A 23727-nucleotide genomic window follows, 5' to 3' on the forward strand; every position below is an offset into this window, starting at 1 on the left:
GAGAGTAAAACTGCTCTTCAGCAGTTAAAGTTGTGAATTGCAAAACCGAGGCAGCCTGACCCCCACTAGAAGAATCCAGTGCAAAGACAGAGGTTACATCTGTTATGTCCAAAGCTGCAGTGTTTCAGTGACAAAAAAAATAAGTGTTCATACTTAACTTTTATTGTTAGTGTCACATGGTGTTGTGACCTACTGTAAGGTCAGATGAGGACAGCTGTGTATGGAACTTATCTATATTCAGCATTAAGTGGTGTATTTTGTTAAGCCCACTCACATTACGTTTACTGTACAGTATATTCAGCGGTCGTAGCATTGCCGGTGTACCTAAGGAGATGGTGTGTGTGAGATACAATAACATATTAGACTGAATTCGATTTTAACAGGTAGATGTACAGTATGCAAAAAGCCACCCTGCTTTTTTTTTGTTGAAACAGCAAAATATCTATTTTCATAGGACAGAGTTCCTTAGCATTCTCTCGTAGCTATGGCACCCAGAGCCCTGCTAGGATGCGACTTCTAAACCAGCACGATACATTCTGGTACTGTTAGGAACCTTTTATGTTAGGAACTCTTAGGGTTTGAAAGCCTGTAAGTCTTTTGTTTGTGCTTTGCAACCCTGTTTGGAATAGCAATGTTGATATATTTATAGATCTGCTATTGAGTAAGTAAAGCAAGGCAGTGTCACAACTTCACAGTGTTCTGCTCTGACTGACTCTTAAAGGGATAGTTCACCCAAAAAACACTTTTCTTCTATCGATTAGTCACCCCATGGAGACTTGAATTCATGCATATTTTTTGTTTTTGTCGCATTCCTAAGCCAATAATTTGATGACCAGCGGACCAGTAGGCAGCGTTTCCGGTAGGAGACACAAAGGAGACTCTTTGTGTCTCCTACCGGAACCGCTGCCGGTCATCCAATTATTGGCTTAGGAATGTGACAAAAACAAAAAAATATCCATGAATTCAAGTCTCCATGGGGGACTAATCGATAGAAAAAAAGTATTTCTTTGGGTGAACTATCCCTTTAAGGTGAACAAAAGTAACCCTCCTGTTTCGATAGAAAGGAGTTCTAACATATATTTCTATACCCTCTGTTTATCTGTCTTTCCCTGCAGTACTACTGGCTGTTTGTGCTGTCCCGAGGCCTGGTGGGTATCGGTGAGTCCAGCTACTCTTCCATCTCTCCCACCATCATAGGCGACCTGTTCACCAGCAACAGTCGGACCATGATGCTCTCTGTGTTCTACCTGGCCATTCCCCTTGGAAGGTGAGAGGCAAACCCAACTTCCACTCATACATAACTCTGTCAGTAGGAAAGAGCAAGATATACACTCACTATTTTAATGATAATGTTAGATAGTGATGATCATTTCATCCTATTCAACCAAACTTTCTGCAACCAAATTCCTTACAAATGGATGTTTAGTCATTTGTGACATTAACAGTGTGACATTCACTGTAAAAACTTGGCTCTTCAGCAATTCTCAAAGCCATTGCCCCTAGCGGCAGAGGCGACTACATCATCGCTCTGACAATCTGTGTTGTTTTTGATTTGTTGTCTCGTGATACAGCACTGGTATTTATCATCTTTCTTACCGATAAAGACATGGAGATAAGGTTGAAAGGCGGTGCAGTATTCCTTAATATGAAGTCATCTTAAGTTCAGTCTCATAAAGTCACTGAATTTGAAGGCATTTAGGATAATGGAATTGGGAGAGGTGTGATATAGAGCATTTGCTGAATGTTCATATTAAGGATGTTAGGTTTCCTGCCAAGTTCGTAAACTGAATTTATAAGCAACAATGCAGGAATGTATATCATTTATACTATGTTGAACAACGTTCACACTTTTTTCTGTTGTTTTTGTTGGACGACATAGTCGTTCGATTAAATATAAATCAACTTCCAGCTCAAAAGAGGAAGGCTTTTTGGAAATGTGAGATAAGAATAGGAGGTTTTATTAGATCCAAAGCTTCCACCTTTTCAGTTTGGTCAGAAAAGGGTCCAAGGTAGAAAACAAACAATGGGATAAAAGATACATGCTGGTGCATGTGACACAGAAGGCTTTCGAGGTTTGTAGTTTACAGTTGAAAGCTTCACAGCATCTGCCAGGGCTGTGACAAAGCTGCACTCCTGTACAGCATAAATATACAATCACATGCACATAGACAGTTGTCAAAGTGGAGGCTTGCTATAATCTCAATAGGATGCCACAACATCCACTATAAATTATTTATCATGCAATTATGTCAGTTCAGTTCAACTTCTACAGTGAAAATGGAGTACTGATGAATTACATTAGTAAACTTGTCAGAAAAAACATATAGTGAAAATATATATATATTAGGGTGGGTGGGGTATTGGAAAGAATCTAGCAATAAAATACATGGGGGTTCAAGATTCAACGTGTAGTGATCCTGTTAACATTGCGATCTTATGTCAAAAATGTAGAAAACTATTTATTGTATAAACATTTATTGTATAAACACCAAAAGCTGAGTAAAACAGTAGCATCCTACTATAAATGCACAAAATCTCTGTATATGTCTGCGCGTCTGTAGTACATGTATCTCAAGAACCGATCGACTTCAAACTCGGCATGCATATCGCAGAAGACCCGAGGGAGTGCAGTGCCCAGCGTCAAATCGGTCTGATAGACGGTCGTCCAGAACTGCCGATCCGACCGATATGCCCATATAGGAGATCCGTTTGTCCAGAACCATATATGGGTATATATTGATGACATCAGGGACCTCCATATATGGGCATAAGGGGACAAGGACAGACAGATACAGAGATCTCCATGTACATGTATGAGCATAAAAGGGACGCAATGCAGGCAGACATACAGATATAGAGATCTCCATATATAGGCATAAAAGGGACACAGTCAGACAGACGGATACAACGGGTACCCTAACAATGGGTACAACGGTATTGCAGCGGTATTGCATAACTGGGTGGGGCATGCATTCACAACTTGAGTATTTCATTCAGTGCGATGAACTATGTTAGGTTAAACCATGAATTTTAATGCTGCCCTCCTTCTGTGACCACGTATAATCTATTCATTAACAAATCGCCACAAGGTGGTCGAGAATTGGTTCAGTATTTTGAAAAATAGATCTGCAATATTTAAGACTAGAATTGTTTTTGTATTCATAAATGGTAGGATCATGTTGACAACACTTTGACAAAAAGTGTTCCTCTGTGGAATGTGGAATGATCAGGTAAGAATGTTAAACTGCCCAGCAACCAAGACAATAGGAGGTGAAAGAGGGGGGCTCAGTAAAGTGCAGTCAGACATCCTATGTACTCCTCTACTTGTTTGTCTTTACTGAGGTTGTTATGACCGTTTCCAGGAAATGACCTCAAGAATGAGCATGGGTTCACAGGAAATGGATTCCCCTGCTCTCTAATCTGTACACTTGGCCCATGTGGGTGCTGTCTGTGTGTGTCCCCCGTTGGTTGAAGTGACCCTATTTCTCAAGTTTTATTGTTGATGTTGAACTTTCCAAACAGTCTCTGGGTAGACTCAGATAAGATGAGCTGTTAGTCACTCACTGGAAATCAGTCCGTTATACTGTACTGTTATTTTTGGAGCACTAATCAGCTACATGTAAGCACCACATTAGGCCGTTTCCCCGTTCCATGTATGTATGTGTGACTATCTATGTCTGTGTGTTTTGAACCAGTTAAACGGGTCACAGCCTTTAAGAAACCTATGCTGATAAGAACCTATTGTAAAGTCCTCTTGGCAGTTGCTCTTGACCCCAGAACTATTGCTCCAATCTACTATTCAAATGGTTAATAGCAACTCCTGGCCAAGGGCGATGTACGTGCATAGAAGCAAGTCCAAGAATGTCGGGGAAACCGGGATTTGTGCATGACACGGTTTGCTCATGACAAATGGGAATGGGAGGGTATGGCTGTGTGTAAACTTATTGTGTTTAAAAAGTACATCAGATTTGTTAAACAAAATATATTTGACCTTTGCTTTCCTTTTGAAATGTTATGCTGGCCCTTATAAACCCTTGAAAAAGAGATTAAATATCTCAAAGGCCTTTTTACCTGATTAAATAAAGGTTACAAATATAAAGATATTACATTTTGGATCAGCAACTAGTTTTCGTAATGTATCCATACTTTTACTTATCACTAGATTACAGATGTCTAAGTACCTCTAAATATCTAACATTTAAACATCTAAATGCTCTTTGTAATTTACATACACGATGTTACTGTACCTGTTAGTGCAGACTTGTTATACAGTACTTTAGTTGCATGCCAGTGTCCCGTGCCGGAAATAACCGATACAATCTCGCAACACGTTGCAATGTGATGCGTTGTGAGCTTGTAGATCTGCTATTTTCAGCACAGGACAACATCATACAACAAAATACATCAGGCTTTAGAATAGACATTTTCATCGGATCTGATCTGATCTACAGTATGGACTGTCTATTTAAATCCATTCGCTGTTACTACCTAATATGACAAGCAAAGTCAAATGTAGGTAAACCCATAGCCATGTGCATACTTATTACTTAATGATTTAGTAATGTATTCATCAAAATCGACCAATGTTATATTACCATAAAATAATGGAGCCTATACCCTGTTTTAGTCTCTATTCAGTGTACAGACACTGAATAGAGACTTTCATCTAAAACCATCTTCAGTGGAAATCACAAATACAACCAATAGAAACTCTTGTACTATATTGTGCATACTCTGGGGACTGGCATGAGAAGGCAGAAGGAATTAGAAATGAGAATGTGGAATATTCTACCTGCCTTCCAAGCCAACATACCTGCCTGCACTTCAAAGCTGCACCGCCATCCAAGTCGGACTGATCAATAGATTACACGAACGCACGCCCGCCCGCCCGCCCGCCCACACACACACACACACACACACACACACACACACACACACACACTGGTTCCAGATGAGAGATCACTTCACTTGGTGATGTTTTTCTAGCGATACTAAAATGGAAGCAAGGCAGCATAAGTATACAGGGTTTAAGTGGATAAAGAATAGTCCAGTGGATCTAAAAGATGATCAAATAAAATCCAAACGAATAAAATGGAGAAGATATGTTGAACGCAATGTTGGTTGTGCAATGCATCTTATATTAACGTGTTTCTTTTTGTGTGTGTCTGTATCTGTGCACCTCCAGTGGACTGGGTTATATACTGGGCTCCAGCGCCAAGGAAGCAGCAGGGGACTGGCATTGGGCTCTCAGGGTAAGAACATCACCATCATCACTCACATGGTGTACTATAGGAATACACCCACATGTGTACAGTATATACTGTGTAAAGTATGAGTGTTAATTTAACTCAGCGAGGAAAGTCGATTTCTATCACAGTTCAGACCAGCTCTTACTTTAGTGGCTGAAAACACCCTTAATCTTTCATTAAACTTTTCACTTGGTGAGGTTCTGTGGCCTGAAGCAACAGGATCAATGTCAGTCTTATTGAAAGAACTAGAATTCAGTGCTTCCTCAACCTTCCTATAGCGCCTTTAAGGTCTCTTTGCAAAGTAGCAGAGGATTTGGGGGTGGGGTATAAATTTGGCCGGGCACAAAGAGACACTTGTTAGCGTATATTGGCTCAAAATGGAGCTTGAAGAGCACTAAGCTGGAAATACCCGGATCCCTTTTAATCAACGGCTCATTTTAACTCTCTGGGGCAATAAATCCATTGAAAATAGCTAAAATCCTCCATCGTAATGGGCTTTTTAACGAAGTAGAATTTCCTGAGTGGACTGCTTCTGGCTGTGGCACACTTACAGTATGCTCCATCAACAGCACACATATTGTAAAATGAGGTACATTAATCACTGTTGTCACAATGTCTTTTTTTTATTGCAACAGTACTGCACCAAAAAAAGAAGCCGCTAGCTATATGTAGAGGGCTGACAATAGCAGATCTACATGCTCACAAGGTGTTGCACCGCAGCACATTGTGAGCTTGTAGATCTGCCATTTCCAGTGCTTGACACCGTCGTACGAAGAAGTATAAGTCAGGCTTAATGGATTGGGTGCCCTAAGACCCACTGACTGCAGGCCCTCCTGGCTACTGAAAACAAATTATGGACTAACTGAAAATTAAAAGAGGATATTAAACATCCTCTCAGAACACTGCGGTCAGAGAGATTCCTGGACATGACAGCGCGTTCGTTCGGCTTGAGGAAACAGGAAGTCCATTTTTCTGTGTTTTGGTGGAGCGTATCAGAAAAACAAAGAGTTGGGCGGTCTGTTCCACGGCAGCCACAATGACATTCCAATAAAACAATCCCCCCGTGCAGAAGGGCCAATTAATCACCGGTGTGGTGCGCAGTGGGAGAAACATGAACACATGAAAGACTTTCTTAGCGGCAATATCCGGCTTTCAGGAAAAAACACTTGCAGCATTTTCCGTTTGTTTTTGCCCAGATGTGTTCTGGCTACCTTCCTTTCTTCAGAGGAAATGTAGAGGGCAAGGTAGAACAGGGGGATGTGTAAAAATGAGGAGTTGGAGAATGTTCTAATAAGCTGTAGGGAAATCTAATGGGGCGACGGGGGCGTTGGGGAAGTCCTGGGTTAAGAAATATATCAAGGGGTCACCCTTCCATCACATAATTATATAAATAATGCAATAATATAATAAAATGAAAGAACTTGCAAGTGGAAAGTAGAGCCTGTGGAAAAACTCATTACAGAACATGTATTGTCCTTCTCGGTGAGAGGAGCTCGATATTTTCCATACATCCACACTAGATGATGCACCAAGCTGTAGACCGATTAAGTGCCACACTATCTTTGAGAGCCAGGGGGAAATTTGTGACACAATATACAAAAGCAAATTGTCTATGTTGGTGTAATGGTCACACCTGCAGGCATGTACTGTAAGAGCTAGGCGGACCGCGTTATGAGCCAAATCAGCCATAATTACTGTCTCTGTTAAAGAACCTGAGAGCATAACATACAGTACGCCATCCTAACCTAAAACATGCACGTTTTTTCACACACATAATGTGTACACACACACACACAAACACACACACACACACACACACACACACACACACACACACACACACACACACACACACACACACACACACACACACACACACACACACACACACACACACACACACACACACACACACACACACACACACACACACACACACACACACTGCATGGTGCATTAGCCTGCTGGTTATGAATATAAATTTGCATTTACAAGACATAAAATATATTCAGCGGAATTTCATCTGACAGACAAAATTGGTTTTTCTTTCATTTGCAATGTGTATTATTCAAGCAATTCCTCTCCCACACAGCACTATTCTCTCTCGCTCGCTCGCTCGCTCGCACGCACGCACGCACGCACGCACGCACGCACGCACGCACGCACGCACACACACACACACACACACACACACACACACACACACACACACACACACACACACACACACACACACACACACACACACACACACACACACACACACAGGCACACAGAGGCACACAGGCACGCTCGTGCACAGGCACACGCTGAAGCAAATTCCATACAAGATAATAAAAGAGATAATAGCAGATGGGCAAAGATGGGCTTTCTTGCTGCACTGGCACAGAACTTCCACAAAGAGCTGAGCTCTCAATGTGCCATAATGGAGTCTGCGTGCATGCTTATTGTTTACACAGAAGTAAATTACGTCAAGCGTATTCGCAAACACAATAGCTACACGGCCAGACAGTGGCCATGCTATCCCACCACTAGTGTTATGTCTGTGTGTTCCATTGCATTCATACAGCTGTGATGTTCCCATAGGTGTCCCCACTTCTGGGGATCACAGCTGGGACTCTGATCCTGGTCTTTGTGCCTGAGCCCAAGAGAGGCTGCGCTGATCAGCTTACAGGACGCTATAAGACCCGCAGCTCCTGGTGCTGTGACATGAAGGCCCTGGCCAAGAAGTAAGACATTTGTTCATGTTATCATGGTCAATATTATCTAGTGAGACAGACAGACAGACAGACAGACAGACAGTACACTAGCAAAATAAAATGTTCAAGATTGTAGAGTGTTGTCTACTTTTGTTTTATATTCCAACATAAATATCTGCCATAATTTGGTTTGGCTTGGTGTAACTGTGTGTGTGTGTGTGTGTGTGTGTGTGTGTGTGTGTGTGTGTGTGTGTGTGTGTGTGTGTGTGTGTGTGTGTGTGTGTGTGTGTGTGTGTGTGTGTGTGTGTGTGTGTTTTTCCTGGCTAGTCGGAGCTATGTGTTCTCCTCCCTGGCGTCTGCAGCTGTATCGTTTGCTACAGGTGCCTTTGGTATGTGGATCCCTCTGTACCTTTATCGAGCCCAGGTGGTGCAGAAGACCGCAGAAGCCTGTACTAAAGAGATTTGTAGCAGCAAGGACAGGTGAGAGGTTCATAAACACAATGCACCTGACAGTACACCTACAGTATAGCTACAGTAGCAAGTAATACTAACAAATGCAAATATATCATCCTTGTAGAATTCAAGCATCCGTGTCATTATCATACCATTTGTGTATTAACTTTTAGGTATTCACGTGCTACCTCTTCATTTGTGTGACATCTCCTCACATCCTGGTAGAAAATGTTTGAATGAACTCTAACACATGCATTTCTCATTTTCTCAACCCTGTTGTCTAGTCTGATCTTCGGGGCCATCACATGTGTAACAGGGCTGTTAGGGGTGGTGATTGGGGCGGCCACCACGCGACTGTGTCGCCAGAAGACGGAGAGAGCAGATCCACTTGTGTGTGCTGTCAGCATGCTCGGCTCCGCCATCTTCATTTGCCTCATCTTTGTGGTGGCCAAGAAGAGCATAGTAGGAGCTTATGTAAGGCTCTCTCTACGTACACACGCACACACGCACGCACGCACACACACACACACCCACACCCACACACACACCACTACACTACAATTGTTAATTATATTGCCCAGAATTGCCAAGAATCAGTAAAAGTCCCAAATAAAACGTGTCCCTCCGATGGGGCGCCATCTTTATATGATAATAATGGATTGGCCTGAGGTGCTATGCATTATACAAGTGGCAACCTGGTAACCCAGTTTACAAGAGATTGTCTAGTAAAAGCTCAGCAGGATGGGTGCTGTAAAGGCTCTCAACAAAAACAGGAGAAAGAGGCAAGACCTTTCCTCTTAGGAACTCAAGAAGAGTCTCTCTTACAGTACGTTGGATTGAGAGGACCTCTGAAGCTGCTGCCTCTGGCTGATGTTTATTCCATGTCTGGCCAAAAAGGGAAAGGGGTCAGGGTGTTTGCATGTCTAATTGCAATGGAAAGCAGGAAAAGGTGCAGCTTTAACAATCCTTGCCCCTCGAACAATGGAATGCAGCGTTTCGGACTCACCGGGCACACATTTTGCACACTTATCAAAAACAAAAGAAGTAGGAACTATCTTTCAACAACTTGGCCAATAATAATGTGATAAAGGTCAAGAAAGATGGAAAATATTTCCCATGGATTGGATTGTTTGCAACAACAGACTTCCCAGTCCCGATGTGTGGCCAAGACCGCCCTTGGAAAGTCCTGTTCTCTGACATCAACAAGCAGCAAAAGCGTTTAGGCGGGCGTTTATATCTTAGTAGCACCTGCAACATTAAGCTTGTTTGATGGTGCATTAATATGTTTTACGCAGTCAGTATGGGATAAAGACAGAGTGTGACGAGAGAGAGTAACGTCTCACTGTTTTACCTGTCACCTGGTTTCTATATTACTTTCATAGAGGTATTCGGTTTTAATATGTTCCATACGTATCCATGTACATATCCAAAGGTCTGGGAGTAGTTGTACTGGAACAACATATTTTCTTCTACAAAAAAAAGCGCATCAACAAAGATCTTATCTCACTATAATGGGGCACAATCCCCGGCACTGCGGTTTGACGTCTTCACATATAGCCAGTCTGGCTTCAGACTATGCTGCATACAGTAGAGTATTGAATAACCTTACTGTACAGTGGACTGTAATGTGATCAACTTGGGTTTCACTGACAGATGTGTTACATTACACAGCATGACATGGCGGCAATAGTCAGTGCCACTCTGTCTAGGCTAATTGACCCTCCACAGCTGTCGTCTAACTAACACATAGCTGAACTGAGGCCGGGTGGGCTTCTGTTCCCTAGGAGGCTGTGTAGGTCACGCTGTCTGCCTTGCAGCTCTGTGAACAGCCCTGTCTACAGCCTCACTGTCAGTCAAAGGCTGAGGTCCTGTGGCTATGTGCAGGTATGGCACACTGATACCAGGACTATTCCCCATACAGCCAGGAGGCACACATCCACCAGCAGTGTTAACCCATGCCAGACCTAGCTATAGAGATACATGAGATTCCATTGCAACCAAATCCCTCAGGGTCTTTTATTGAAAGTGGCCAAATCACCCTACCAGCTGCTCCTATAGCGCTTGTTTTAGTTAGGATGTCAGGAGAAACCCATGTCTACATATGCTGTATGTCAACCTCACTATGTTATCCAATATGTGTATTTTCAATGTGTCAAATTCAAGACTTGCTATATTGGCCAGAATAATCAATCATTTGTGGAAACCATGTTGAATTAATTTTGTGTTAAGGAATCTTGTTACTTGGATTTAGGAAATGTTCAAATGTTTCCACATTTGATTAAATGTGATTTATAGAGGGACATAAGTTCACATCATCCTGTGCTTTTTCTTTTGCTACAAAGCCACACAATGAAATCCTCAGTGTTAATTTACATGTATCCATCATCAGAGAGTACACAAATAGGGTCTATTTGGTTATATTTTTACACTCTCAGAGTTAAATTATCACTGAGGATTTTACCGTGTTGTGGGACCGAAATGGAGGTCTCATACAGTACATGCAGTATAATTGGGCCATAGCATAATAGCATGTTTCCAAACCACAGTAACCAAAGAACTTTTATTCACCAGTGAATTCCCACAGACGGTAGCAACATCTGCAGCACAATTACCCTTTGACTTCATGGCTTGTCGCCAACTCTATGTATGCAGTGAGCACACTGTAAAATCCTGAGTGTTAATCTAACTCTGAGAATGTACAAATGCAACCATTTTGGTTACATTTGTACTCTCTCAGAGTTACAAGTGGATATGTTAATAATACTTTACTGCACATCCTAATTACTACTAAAATGGGCAATATCCTCTTTTTTCCTCAGGTCTGTATCTTCATAGGAGAAACGCTGCTGTTTCTGAACTGGGCCATCACTGCAGACATTTTAATGGTACGCACAGAGAACCTCAACCTATACTTATCCCCTGGCCATTGGAAACTTCTGCAATACACTGTAACAAATGGCAGTCATCCCTTTAAGATGTAGCCTCTTATTTGGACTCGTGAAATGTGTGAGGAACCCTTGTATAGTTCGGGTGGGGTTGATAATTACCTCCTTTGACCCGGCTTGATGCATACACCACTCATGGAAATAAAAGGAAGGAGGCCTTTTTCTTTTTTCAAGAGGCCAGTGTGTTTTTGTGTTTCGGTGCAAAAAGGGATGGGATAACAGCTCTTAAAAGGTTGCGTGAGCCAAATGAAATGAGACTTCCTGCAAAATCGGCCACACCGTAGCCAACTCCTTAATCTGCCATTTAGGATGGAGCCTGTGGTGAGGGAGCAGACTTGGACAGGCTGCCACAGAGGGCAAAGGGAGACACATCAGTGGCTCCATTCACTGATGTTTTAACTTTGACTGGCAGGCCTGTCTGCCTGGAAAGCATATACACACTGTACTGTGACTGAAGTGTGATCATGGACGGGTTAATCTTTCACCTTGCCTGCTCTGATTCTTTCTCACCTCTCTCTTCTCTCCCACAAACAGTTTGTCGTCATCCCCACGCGGCGAGCAACGGCGGTGGCCTTCCAGAGCTTCACCTCTCATCTCTTGGGGGATGCAGGGAGCCCTTACCTGATAGGCTTGGTAAGGCTATTCTCTAGACCAGTGGTTTTCAACCCTTTTCATATCAAGGTCCATTATTTATTGGGCATTTGAGCCACGGACCACCATTTGATGAGATTTAGACTCTCAGACCCAAGACTTAGAATATTTTGTTATTTTTGGATACGATATTGTCCACAATTCCATGCTGTATTGATGTTGTACCATAGGAGAGACAGGGACACTTAGAAAACAGGCAAACGCTGATCAAAAATAACAATTCTTTAATTAAGTAATGCAGATGTTTAGCAATAATTTAACTCTTGAGAGCGTAAAATAAAACAAACAAGTTTCATTTTACACTCTCAAGAGTTAAAGATCTATAAGGGTCCATTTGGTTAACAAATCTCCATCATTTAGCTGGGGACCACCTGGAACCACTTCTGGTCCCCGGACCACTGGTTGAGAACCACTGCTCTAGACGGATCGAGTGCTACATCGTTTCTCTTACAGACTGCAAAAGCATGCGAGATGCAAAGGTTGATTAACTCTGAGAGTGTAAAAGTTGTACATTTGTACCCTCTCAGTGTTAAATTGACTCTAGGATTTACAGTGTAGGAATACACGTGCAATTCACTCAAAGTCCTGCACCCCGGGCCGGGCAATAGAATGTGTGCGTATACGTCCCATTCTTGCACACACACACACACTCTCACAGGAACACACGCACATGCCGAGGCATGATACCAGTCTAGCATGCTATGAAATGAGGTTTAGCAAGAGTGGGCCAGAGCACAGTGAGATACCTGAGAGGCTTTTAGTGCACGTCTCTGGAGGGAGAGAGCGAACAGCAGTCAGCTGCTTTATAGTAAAACATCCGCTGGTTAAGAGAGGCTGTGTGATTGGTCAGGGGGCTAGAGAGAATGGTTCTTACTGGCATAGTAATGCTCTCAAGGTCACCTCATTCTCTGAATGTTCCCATGGGTCTCTTAAACTGCTGCCCCCCGCCACCCACCCGCCCAACCGCAGACAATAGCTGAGCTACAAGACCCGTTTCACAATTTCAACAAACAAAACGGTACCCACCTCCGAGCGTCAACGGGAATTCCTCTCATTCCATATACGAGAATATGAACATTCTCAGAGTTAAACAGTAACTCTGTGGAAGTGCTGCCGAAAGTACCTTTCCATGTACCTCATCTCTGACTCACACTCACAATGCTTCCATGCCACAACCGATAGTCATTAACTTGCTGCTCAGTAAATGGGTGATGAGCCTGGGCTCAGAACATATAAATCCTTATGATCCAAAGTGTTACAATAACCAATTATCTCCATCACACAAACTAAACTTGCAGGTATTAATATTTAATATGCACTTTGGTTCTAGCCAATGTCTGACAGAAAATGCACTGCAGCACTCATGTTTAGTTTTGGAAAGTGTTCACATTGTGTTTCATTGTCTTCTCACTGGCTCAGAGCCTGAAGCCATTTTTACGAAGGCAGCGGAAGTCATGCTTTGATTAGTGAACCAAACTGATCCTTGAGATCTTCTTGAGATGGTGACAGATGCCACTAAGAAACAGCTTTTGTGTTTTGTTTGTTTAGTTTTTTACAAATTGAATTATTAAACTGCCATCAAAGGCAGAAAAAGCAACATTAAGCTGGCGTCAAGTTCCAACACACACTTCAATAGAACAGGATTTAATTTACTGTATAAGAACCCCTTGTGCTGTCTTGACATTGTGCAAACAGAAGACTTCCTTATTGACTTACAATAAATTCAGTTGGAATATCCCAATCAAATAAATAAATAAATAACGCATGCTCATTTGGTAACTTTACATGTCTGTTATTTAAAGTCGTATTGTGTTATATTTTGCTGTTAATCTAACAAGCTAGACGGACAGAGTTAGAAGTAAAGATCCCATAACCGAACGGACAGGTGCCCTGTTGCATGGTTCCGGTCCATAGCCTTGTGGGAAGCGTATCCCATAGCCTGGAGGGATGATTGCGTTTTTATTATTAATTCACAAAAATGCAGTAGTTGCCTGTGACTGATTTAAAGAAATTCAAGAATGTAGGTTCTTGACACGCATGATCTCCTGACAGAGATAATTAGAGCTACCCAGTCATGGCCTGATGGTTAGCTGGTCACCATCATCCTCTACCTATCAGCTCCCTGGCATAGATCTCGAGTGAGTGACACTCACAAATGTCCCTCAGGCTCTCACCTTCCTCAAACCCCTGAACATAAAGGCCCCAGAATGCACCAAGTGCGTCACCAGTGAGTCCTTCCCCAGCTGAGGTTTAGCAGCCCGGTGTGATGAACTTGACATGACGCACGTCAAATGTGGGTGCATGCACACGCACACACACACACAGACACACACACACACACACACACACACACACACACACACACACACACACACACACACACACACACACACACACACACACACACACACACACACACACACACACACACACACACACACAGCAGAGAAGGAAGGGAAGTGAATAGCCTCCACATTGAGAGTAGACATTGCCTTACTGCTTAGCGACCGCAGAAGACAGCGGTGAGACAGACTTTTGGTGCAGAATTAGATTTTTACATGTAGGCTACATGTTCCCCCAAATGTCACACTGGCACAAGATATACCACAAACCAATGTGGCCTTTGTCGGTTTTCTATTTGTCGATCCTGCATGTGGACTTTGATCCAGGTGTCTGCTGGCCTGCTACAACATCTGAAATTCACCAGCGCATTCACAGTCTCTTACTGTTGTCACGTATAAAGCCTAATCTGTACTCACTAATACTATGCGTTGGAAATAACTGATTTCCAACAAGAAAATCGTGGCACATTGTCACTTTTTTCAGCAAGCGACTCTGTCCTGATGAGGTACAGTATAAACGGGCTTATAACCATTCCCCTGGGCGACACACACATAATGAACGAGTTCTGGGACACAGGCTGAGGCAGAATCCAAGAACAGTCTCCCTGCTTGCACACTAATGAGACATGCACAGGTCAGCTCCAATACTGGATGTATTTTTAGCCAAGCCATTTCGTTGCCGTCGGGCAGAAACCTTGTATCTCCATGTTTCAACTTTTTCAGTTTTAATGCCCTACCTCATCATACAAGAGTGACGCACTCGCACAAAAGTAGTGAAAACTCAGCAAGCTGTAGATCTGCTTCTAAAATAATAATAAAAAAGGAACGGTTTTTGACATACAGTACAAGGTTTCCACCCGACAGCAACGATTTGCAGCAGTGTGTAAGTGGCAGGCAGCGTAGTGCATCAGAGCGCGCACACCTGATTGACTGACTTGTGCAAAGCTGTGCCACCCACACATAAATCTGTTGGACACGTTACCAGATTCTGTCTCACTTATGCATTTATATACTCTCCACCGCTTTCCTCTCTCTCTCACTCACACACACACACACACACACACACACACACACACACACACACACACACACACACACACACACACACACACACACACACACACACACACACATACACACACACACACACACACACACACACACACACACACACACACACACACACACACACCCTCCCTCTAACCTTTGTCAGCTGTTTTCTAAGTGTCCCTGCGGAAAGTCTCACTCTGCTGATGCCAACAGATAATCAATGCACTTCAGCCAGGGTGACCTATGTCCACTCAGCTACAAACAGAGAGGGAAAAACCCTCTATCCAACTGAGCATCCTTAGCTATAGTATAATCTACTGCACTGTTTCTCAACCAGTGGTGCACAAACCACTAGTGGTCCATGGCATATTTACAGGTGGTCCATGGGATCCTTTTTTTATGCTAAAAATATATATTTTGTACCTTTGTTAAATGTATCAAAATATGTTTAACTAATATTTAAGTCCATCAAATGTAAGAAATTAATGAATGACTGTTAACGGCTTGATATACTTCATTGTGTGTCGTGTTGCACACTGAAAATAGAACATCTACAAGATCACAACACGTTGCAGCGTGACTATACAGTTGTATAGTAGATTGGCTATTCGCCATTCTCACTATGGTACTGTTGTTAGTTGTTGATTTTGTTTGCATCTTGCAGTGTAAAGCCCAATTTATACTTTGTTGCGCACTGAAAATAACAGTGTTTCTTTCAGCGTGCAGGACATATTACTTTTTTCATGCAGAGAGGTTATTTGAATGGGTTTTTGCTGATGAAATATCCATAACTATCAGCGATAGATAAAACAAGTTATTTGCAAGCCTCGCTGAACATGCAGTCCCCATAATCTCTCTCATCTCTGGAAGCCTAGCATCGTGTTATAGAGTCCGGCTTACAGAATAGGAAATTGCGGCACGATGAAACGATAATGTGAATCAGTGGATGATTAGCTTGAATGAGTAACTTCATTTTCTTTCTCTTTGTGTGGGATGATTGGGTTTGTATGCGTGCGTGTGTGGTGTGTTTGTGTGCTTGTGAATGTGTGTTGTGTGCAGATATCGGATGCCCTTCAGGAGAGCTATGCCATGTCGGTGCTGTGGCAGTTCCTGAGTCTGGGGTATGCCCTAATGCTCTGTCCATTTGTCATCGTCCTGGGGGGCATGTTCTTCCTGGCAACTGCCCTTTTCTTCCTGGATGACAGAGAGAAGGCTGAGAAACAGTAAGTGACTCACATAATTTGAACACGGCACATAACGAACAGAAATCCTTATTCACATTTTCTTTTCTGTTTTCAACCTTACTTTAGAATATTTCTGGATTAATAACAACTCTCTGCTGACTCCCAGCATCTGTCTGTATGAAACCGACACGGCAGTAATGCAAGTCTTTGTTTTTCACTGAGAGAGAAAGAGATCAGGTGTTAAAAATAAATAAATAAATATAAAGACACCTTCTCAGGAGAATGCCATAGTCTTTTACTTTAATCGTGTGGAGGGTTTAGAGGTCCGTCAGGGACAAACGGGCCAATAGCCGCACCAGTTTTGCAAGACACTATGAGGTCTCTTTGCCAATAGAAAGGCCAAGTCAGCTAAAAGCACGCTGGAGCTGACACAAGCTGTTCCAGCCTGCAAGCCATCCGTTTTGTTCAAGTGTGTTTTCTTAAGTCTTTTATGAGCTACTGTGCCACCCACTCCTCATATGCAGGCATTCATATTTGCCTCTTTTACATACCAAAACACAACCCAGGAGGGTATGTCATGCATGTCATGCCTTTAAAAGGCTAAAACAAACACACTCATCCTGTCAGACGGTGAGGCATAACTCCCCCCCCCCCCATTTTTATCGCATTGACGGACTCCCTTGGTGCTATGGCTCTCATAAATGGCTTCCTTCCTGTTGAGGATATAAGGGACATTTTTAGACAGGGTGGCAATCTGATGTCTGCAGTTATCTGTCCTCGCCCTCATAGGGCTGGTCAGTGGTTGGTTCCCATGATGAAACTCTCCAAAGACGGAAAACTTGAGGCATTCTGCTGCGGATTGACAGGAATGAGCAATATTAGCATATTTTTGTGTGCATGACTTGTTAATACAAGCCTACAGCACAGATGTCAGAAACTGCAGATGTATAACATACGCTGCCATATTTTGTGGAAACCATTAACCTTTCCCTGTCAGAGGAATTAATGCATATCATTCTAGGAACAAAACTATTATCCACACAGTTAACATGGACCTCTCCTGTGTGTTATTAATATAAAGTCTAGCAGGGGTCATAGCTAAGTTACACAACCATGCACACCACTACTAAGCCATAGTGTGGCTGTGTTTGGGACCAGTCCAGGAAAGAAAGGAAGAAAGGCGGAACAGTGATAAAAAGTCACACACTTGCTATCATGCCAGTAATAGATACCAGTCTGTGGTTCAATATGTGGTTCAATGTATGTGACCACATTATTGCCCAGTGTGGGCGTATGGCACATGTTCACTCAAACTACGCATGTCCAACCACAGGCTTTTCTTCCACGTTACAAAGGACAAGGCTAATAGATGAGCACATGCAGTTAAAAACAGTAATATACAGTATACGAGGTGGGGGTGGAATTAACTTTAATACAGTACGGTACTTGAACTCTTGTGTCTTTAGACTTTGGATGATTATACTGCTCCACATATAAAACAAATGCATTGCATTTATGAACCACACAGTTACTACAGTATACATGTCAGTCAGGGAATTGAAGGAACACTATACAAGTAGCCTACTGATACAGAATCACATTTAAACTGGAATCCATATAACTTTGATGTCCCACCTGGTATTAGAACCCTGGTCCTCCGTATGGGAAACTAAAATGCTACCACTAGCCCAGGAGTTACGGATGTGTTTATGAGCTTTAGACAGCACTACTTGTCTACCAGTAGGTGTCCTACCCAACAACTGGGATAAACAGTTTTCTGATATAACCTGTGCACCCAAAAACTATTCCCACAGAAACCAGGGACATCAAAGTGGGGCATCATAGGCATTTATACTTTTCCTTGAACAAAGGCCTTGTGTACTTCCACCTCCATATAGCAGACTACCAAAACACACGGGTTCATTATACCCCAGCCTATTGGATGACATGTAGGTATTGCAACAGAGAACATACTGTTTCATGGCTAAGCACTCGCCAGACACACAGTAGAAATACAACACTGGTTTCTTAATTTAAATGCCTCTCATCAGAGGCAGAACTAGAGCAGGACTTTGTCCCGATGAAGAACGAGCCTCTGCTAACATTTCAACCGTGGTAGCTCTTATGTAACAACATTCAAACAGCACTGCGGGGACTAAGGAAGATGACAGCACAAACAACTACATAAAAGTGGGGTTATTCTACGACTGTGAGTGATATTTATAGCCTCCATTCACGCTCTGCAGGCCCTGATTAACAAATTTGCCCCGACTTCACGTATGCAGCTTTTCTCTTATGAGTGCGTCCTCAGATATTCAGAGCTATTTATAAAAGGCACAGAGCAGAATAAGTTACTCACTGGAGCACGCCTGTCTATTTCCAGCCTTCAAGACTACTTTATTATTTCTAGGTTGTTAGCTTTTTTCTTTTTTGGACAAGTGCATGCCAATAATAGCTCGGGTTCAGTGCATACAGTATTCCCCACACACATTCATACAAGCATACAACATACACACACACACACACACGCCCACACCCACACACACACACACGCACGCACACACGCACACACGCACACACAAACTCATTTGAATTCTTTATTTGAATCCACAAAATGTATATTAATTTACAGGGAAACAAATATAACAGGGTTACAATTCAGGAACACCTAACCTTCTCCACACAGCCAAGCTGCATATGACAGTTGAAACAGAGCAATGTTCAGACCACTCGTGGTGAGTTTATATACACGAGATTTTCAGGACTGCTAATATGCCCCTGACAGGACCTCTAGGGGCCACACGTGGCCCCTGATATGACTATGGTCATGGCAGTCCCCTAAACAGTGTTTGTGCAAAGTTAGGAGCGGATCAGAACAACGGTGTGTCTGTGGCCCCCGGGGGCCCCTAGGGGCCACACATGGCCCATAGTGAGACTATTCTCATGGCAGTCCCTTGAACAGTGTTTGTGCCAAGTTTGGTGCGGATTGGAGCAAAGGTGTGCCCGTAGCCAAGCGTGGCCCCTGTTATGACAGTTCTAATGACAGGTCCCTGAACAGTGTTTGTGCCAGGTTTGGTGCGGATCGGAGCAGCGACGCACTTCGCAAGTCTGGATGTTACGTTTGTGACTTCCACTGTTCACAGTCAACCCACCCTCTAGGCAATTTCAATATAGAATGACTCAGGCTTCCAAACATGAGTCTACAGAGTCACCATGTGTACCCAAAGTTTGCTATAATTACGAGTAGCGGTTACTTTAAATATTTATATTGGAAAGCCTGGTCCATGTATAGATCAAAAACATTTACTTCTAAAATCAGGACCTCCTTGTAACTGGTGTAAAAAAACCAAAAAACATCAGGTGTATTGGGGATGCTAATTACACTATTCTATTTAATCTCTCTCTCTCTCTCCCTCTCACACACACGCACGTGCATCCAGTACATATTAACATGTATGTGAGAGCTCATCTGTCTGATCCTTTGTCCTGGCATGACTTAGCACATGAGCCATATAAGCCCAATTTATACTTTGTCATATAACTGCCGCTTGCCAAAAATAATTTTCAGGCTAACAACCGACTTGTTGATGGAGGGTGAAGATGATAATTGTGTGTAATTCTTAACTTTGTTCTTTCTTTTATGTTTCCAGGTTGAGCCAAATGACACAACAGCCCTCAGTCAAGATATGACCAAGGTAATTTGAATTCAATTAATGTCTCTCCTGCTTAAGTGGCTCTTTAGGCATGTATAGCTCATCCCAAGGGCATTGTTAAGTGTTTGATTACAAGGAGACTTTTCTGGAACATTACAATTTTTTGTCAAACATCACATATAGAGTCCCTAAAAAACACTAAAACCTTTAGATAGAGAACACTTTCCCCGAGTCTGCCCAGACCCTTTAATCATGACAGTGTAAACATCAAAGGTGAAATGTATGATGGGTTGATCCACAGTTCAGTTCCGGGTTCCATTGTGTTTATGCTGTCTGTCTGGGCATTGTTGGTGTAGTGATTTGATGGCATTTTATCAAGACCTCAGTTGCCTACCCGCCTTCCTCTTCTTATCAGAGTCTCACACACATTGCAGAACCTTTGTCGCTAATCATTAACTGAGGAAAAAAAGCACCAGCAGTAGGGAAACGGTTGCTGGTACGCCAGCCAGCTATGTACAACAGGACAATAGGGGGGCTACTGTAGGGAGCTGTGTGAGCTAACAACAACAAGATTAAACCTTGACTCTATGATTGCAAGGCCAAGATGTTTGTTGTGAATAGCTTGTTGAGGTTATCGTGTTTGACCAAGAGGTCAAGGGGGTCGATTCATTACTTATCTGGGTTTCAAGGATGTTTGTCTAAATATTATCAGAATGAACTCTTTATAAAATAGGTCACAGACATTTCTAGCACTGGGTTTATCATCACCACTTCCTCATAAATGTCCCATAGTACAGTATGTCCTTTTCTTCGAACTTACCTATAGGATTGACAAAGACTGTTCATCAATGAACAAAGGTGTAATCATGTGTTTTTTGACTAGTGCTCTTTTTACCCCAGCCCCCTCACCCACCCCACCCATACGCACATACATTTTATTTTCATTGTAAATTGAATGCATTTAATTCATAACAATGTGGTCATTAGTCAAAATGATAACATCCTATGATAAAGAAATCTTGATGTTATATAAAAAAGCGAATCAAAAAGATAAAGTCTAGTAAAGGCATGACCTCCTTAGCAATTCCAAGTAACAATTCTAAACACTACATGTATTAAGTGTGTTGTGATTACCATTTTGAACCTGCAGGGTATGGGCTTGTGTGAGCAACGGATAGAGAAAAATGACATAAATACACACACATAAAGACAAATGCTGTTATGGATGACTTGGGCTTCAGCCAAGCAGTAAAAAGAAAATGTTGCTGATGGAAAGATGCAGATTCCTGAAGATCCTGAAAAGGGGATGACCTCGGGCTCTTAAAGATGACAGTGTCATTATTTGTGACAGGCTGACATTAGCATGCTAAGCAAATGACAGCTGACATGAAAGGCTCCTACATGGCTGTCACAGGTCTCATATTTCAGTCCATGACTGGCATTCTGGGTGTTCAGCCTTTGGGTTTTCATCAGCTCTCTGATTCTGTCACATCACAGATATCTTGTAGTGTGTAGGGGCCTTAACACAATTCTCTGTGCGCTAATTACAGATAACAGTGATTACAACTACAGGGGGGTCAGAGTTTAATCTCTCTGTGAGTTGTAAATGTCTACTCAGAGGTGGACAATGAAGGCGTTCCACGCTGATGCATTCTCAGCACAAGGGCTTTGAAGGCTCAACCAGGCAATGTTAAGCGGGAGCCAGAGGCTTTTCGCGCCAAGGCTGACTCACTTGGTCCACACAGATCGATGTAGGTCATGATCTCTCTGCCTGATCTCTGACAACTGCCCACCTAAACCTATACTCCCCCAACAGTGAACACTAGTGCTAGCGGTACAACATTGTTTTAATTTGAACAACACCTCGTGGGAGGTGAAAGCCGCCGACACACAAGCCACACTGGTGCCAACTGTGGTGTTGGTTCAGAGAGTTGTTTTTAAATCGTGGTGAGAGTGCCTCAACACAGACCCGTAAATAAACCAGAGGAGGGAAGACATGAGAGTGAAAGAAAGAGAGACAGAGAGAGAGAAAGAGAGAGAGAGAGGGGGGGGGGCGGGGGGGGGGGGGGGGGGGGGGGGGGGGGGGGGGGCGGCGAGGGGGGCGAGGGAGAGAGAGAGAGAAAGAGGGAGAGAGGTAGAGAAAGAAAAGAACAGAAAAGAAATGGACAGCAGCAAAGATTGAAAGAAGAAAGCAAGTCAGGAAAAGAATAGCCTTGTTTAATGCCTTTAAGGAGAGTGGGGCAGGGGGTGCGGGGGAGAAATCAGGATGGAGAGAGGAAGTGATCGTACACAACTGTGATGCATTGCAAGCATTAATCTGTGGTGTGATGAAGTCCTAGATGGACATCAGATACACTTACATCTAATTAACTTCCTCCTCTGGGGTAACATGCCTTCGCTGTCCACTCGGTGAAGAGACACCCCACCCCCTACAGCTCTTGTGAACTAGAATCAATCCCCAAGTTGGAGGCTGTCATAAGGTCTGCATGAGATTCAAACAAGGGTTCATGACACTGCTTCTTAACGACCAAGCCACTTAAGCCCTATATACATCATCACACAACAAAGAGTGACACTAGGTGATCTACAAGCTCACAATGCATTGCATGGTGACATGTTGTGAGCTATACAGTAGGAGAGTGGCTATTAAAAAAAAAAAAGAACATTTGAAAATGTTTACATATAACAACATGCCCAAAATAGGGGTGCCAGGTTGAAAGTAGTCAAGCAACTACCTTTTCTGCACAGGGGGAGTCATGTGGCAGGACTGTCCTTAATCCTCTGCTGTCAGAACGTAAAAACCATTCAATTTGTTTATACAGCTGCAGTGGCGCAATTGTTTCTCTGATCTTTTATCATTCAACAAAAAGCTCTCGTTCGGCAGCGCCGGGAGTTTTACAGTATGTCGCGCGCTTTAGAGCACTAACCACAGACCCCTAATGTGAACTGTGTGGCATAGTAGACATAAGGCCTTCTCTTTCAAATTCTCCTTTTTCAATAGGAGGGGGCGAAACAGGAAGAGCCAACTCAATGCTTTCGAAGATCTATCTATTGTATAGTTTTGTTTTCCAAGCCATTTTCTTTAATCCATGTGGTCCCTACCCATGCCAGTATGCTAAGCCAACCAAACCTAGGGCAGTGTTGTATGTTCAGGTCAGCCCTGTTCAGTCATGATTTGTATCATCTCAGTCAAAAGCCACTACAAGTCAGTTTGATTCGGGAATGGTTGTCAAACTAATGAGCACACATGCATCTTTGCTTGGGAATTTCCCAATAGGAAGGCAAAAATGTTCACTGCTTTTGTGGAAAATCTTCAGGGTCAATTTAACTCTGAGAGCGTGCAAATGTAACCAAATGGACCCATAAATGAACACTGAGGATTTTACTGTGTAGTGAAGTTACAAGGAGGCAGACCAGTCTTCCACTATCAAAGCATATTGAACTCTTTTTGTTATTATACTGGCATTGGCACCAGCTTCCACGTTCAAAGCATGTCGAACT

At 42.8% G+C, this 23727-nt stretch overlaps 1 protein-coding gene across 1 annotated transcript in view; it reads left to right on the forward strand.

The window, feature by feature from the left end:
- The window catches only part of spns2 (SPNS lysolipid transporter 2, sphingosine-1-phosphate), a 72391-nt gene that overhangs the window by 43518 nt on the left and 5146 nt on the right, over nt 1–23727 (forward strand). Inside the window, exons 4-12 of the mRNA XM_084073389.1 lie at nt 1116–1267; nt 5186–5252; nt 7836–7978; nt 8276–8428; nt 8686–8875; nt 11221–11286; nt 11881–11979; nt 16449–16612; nt 20224–20268. Coding sequence (XP_083929515.1) covers nt 1116–1267; nt 5186–5252; nt 7836–7978; nt 8276–8428; nt 8686–8875; nt 11221–11286; nt 11881–11979; nt 16449–16612; nt 20224–20263 — 1074 coding nt within the window. The 3' untranslated portion in view covers nt 20264–20268. The remainder of the gene's footprint in view (nt 1–1115; nt 1268–5185; nt 5253–7835; nt 7979–8275; nt 8429–8685; nt 8876–11220; nt 11287–11880; nt 11980–16448; nt 16613–20223; nt 20269–23727) is intronic.

This window comes from Gymnoscopelus microlampas (assembly GCF_963454915.1).
Source record: "Gymnoscopelus microlampas genome assembly, chromosome: 12".
Lineage (NCBI taxonomy): Eukaryota > Metazoa > Chordata > Actinopteri > Myctophiformes > Myctophidae > Gymnoscopelus > Gymnoscopelus microlampas.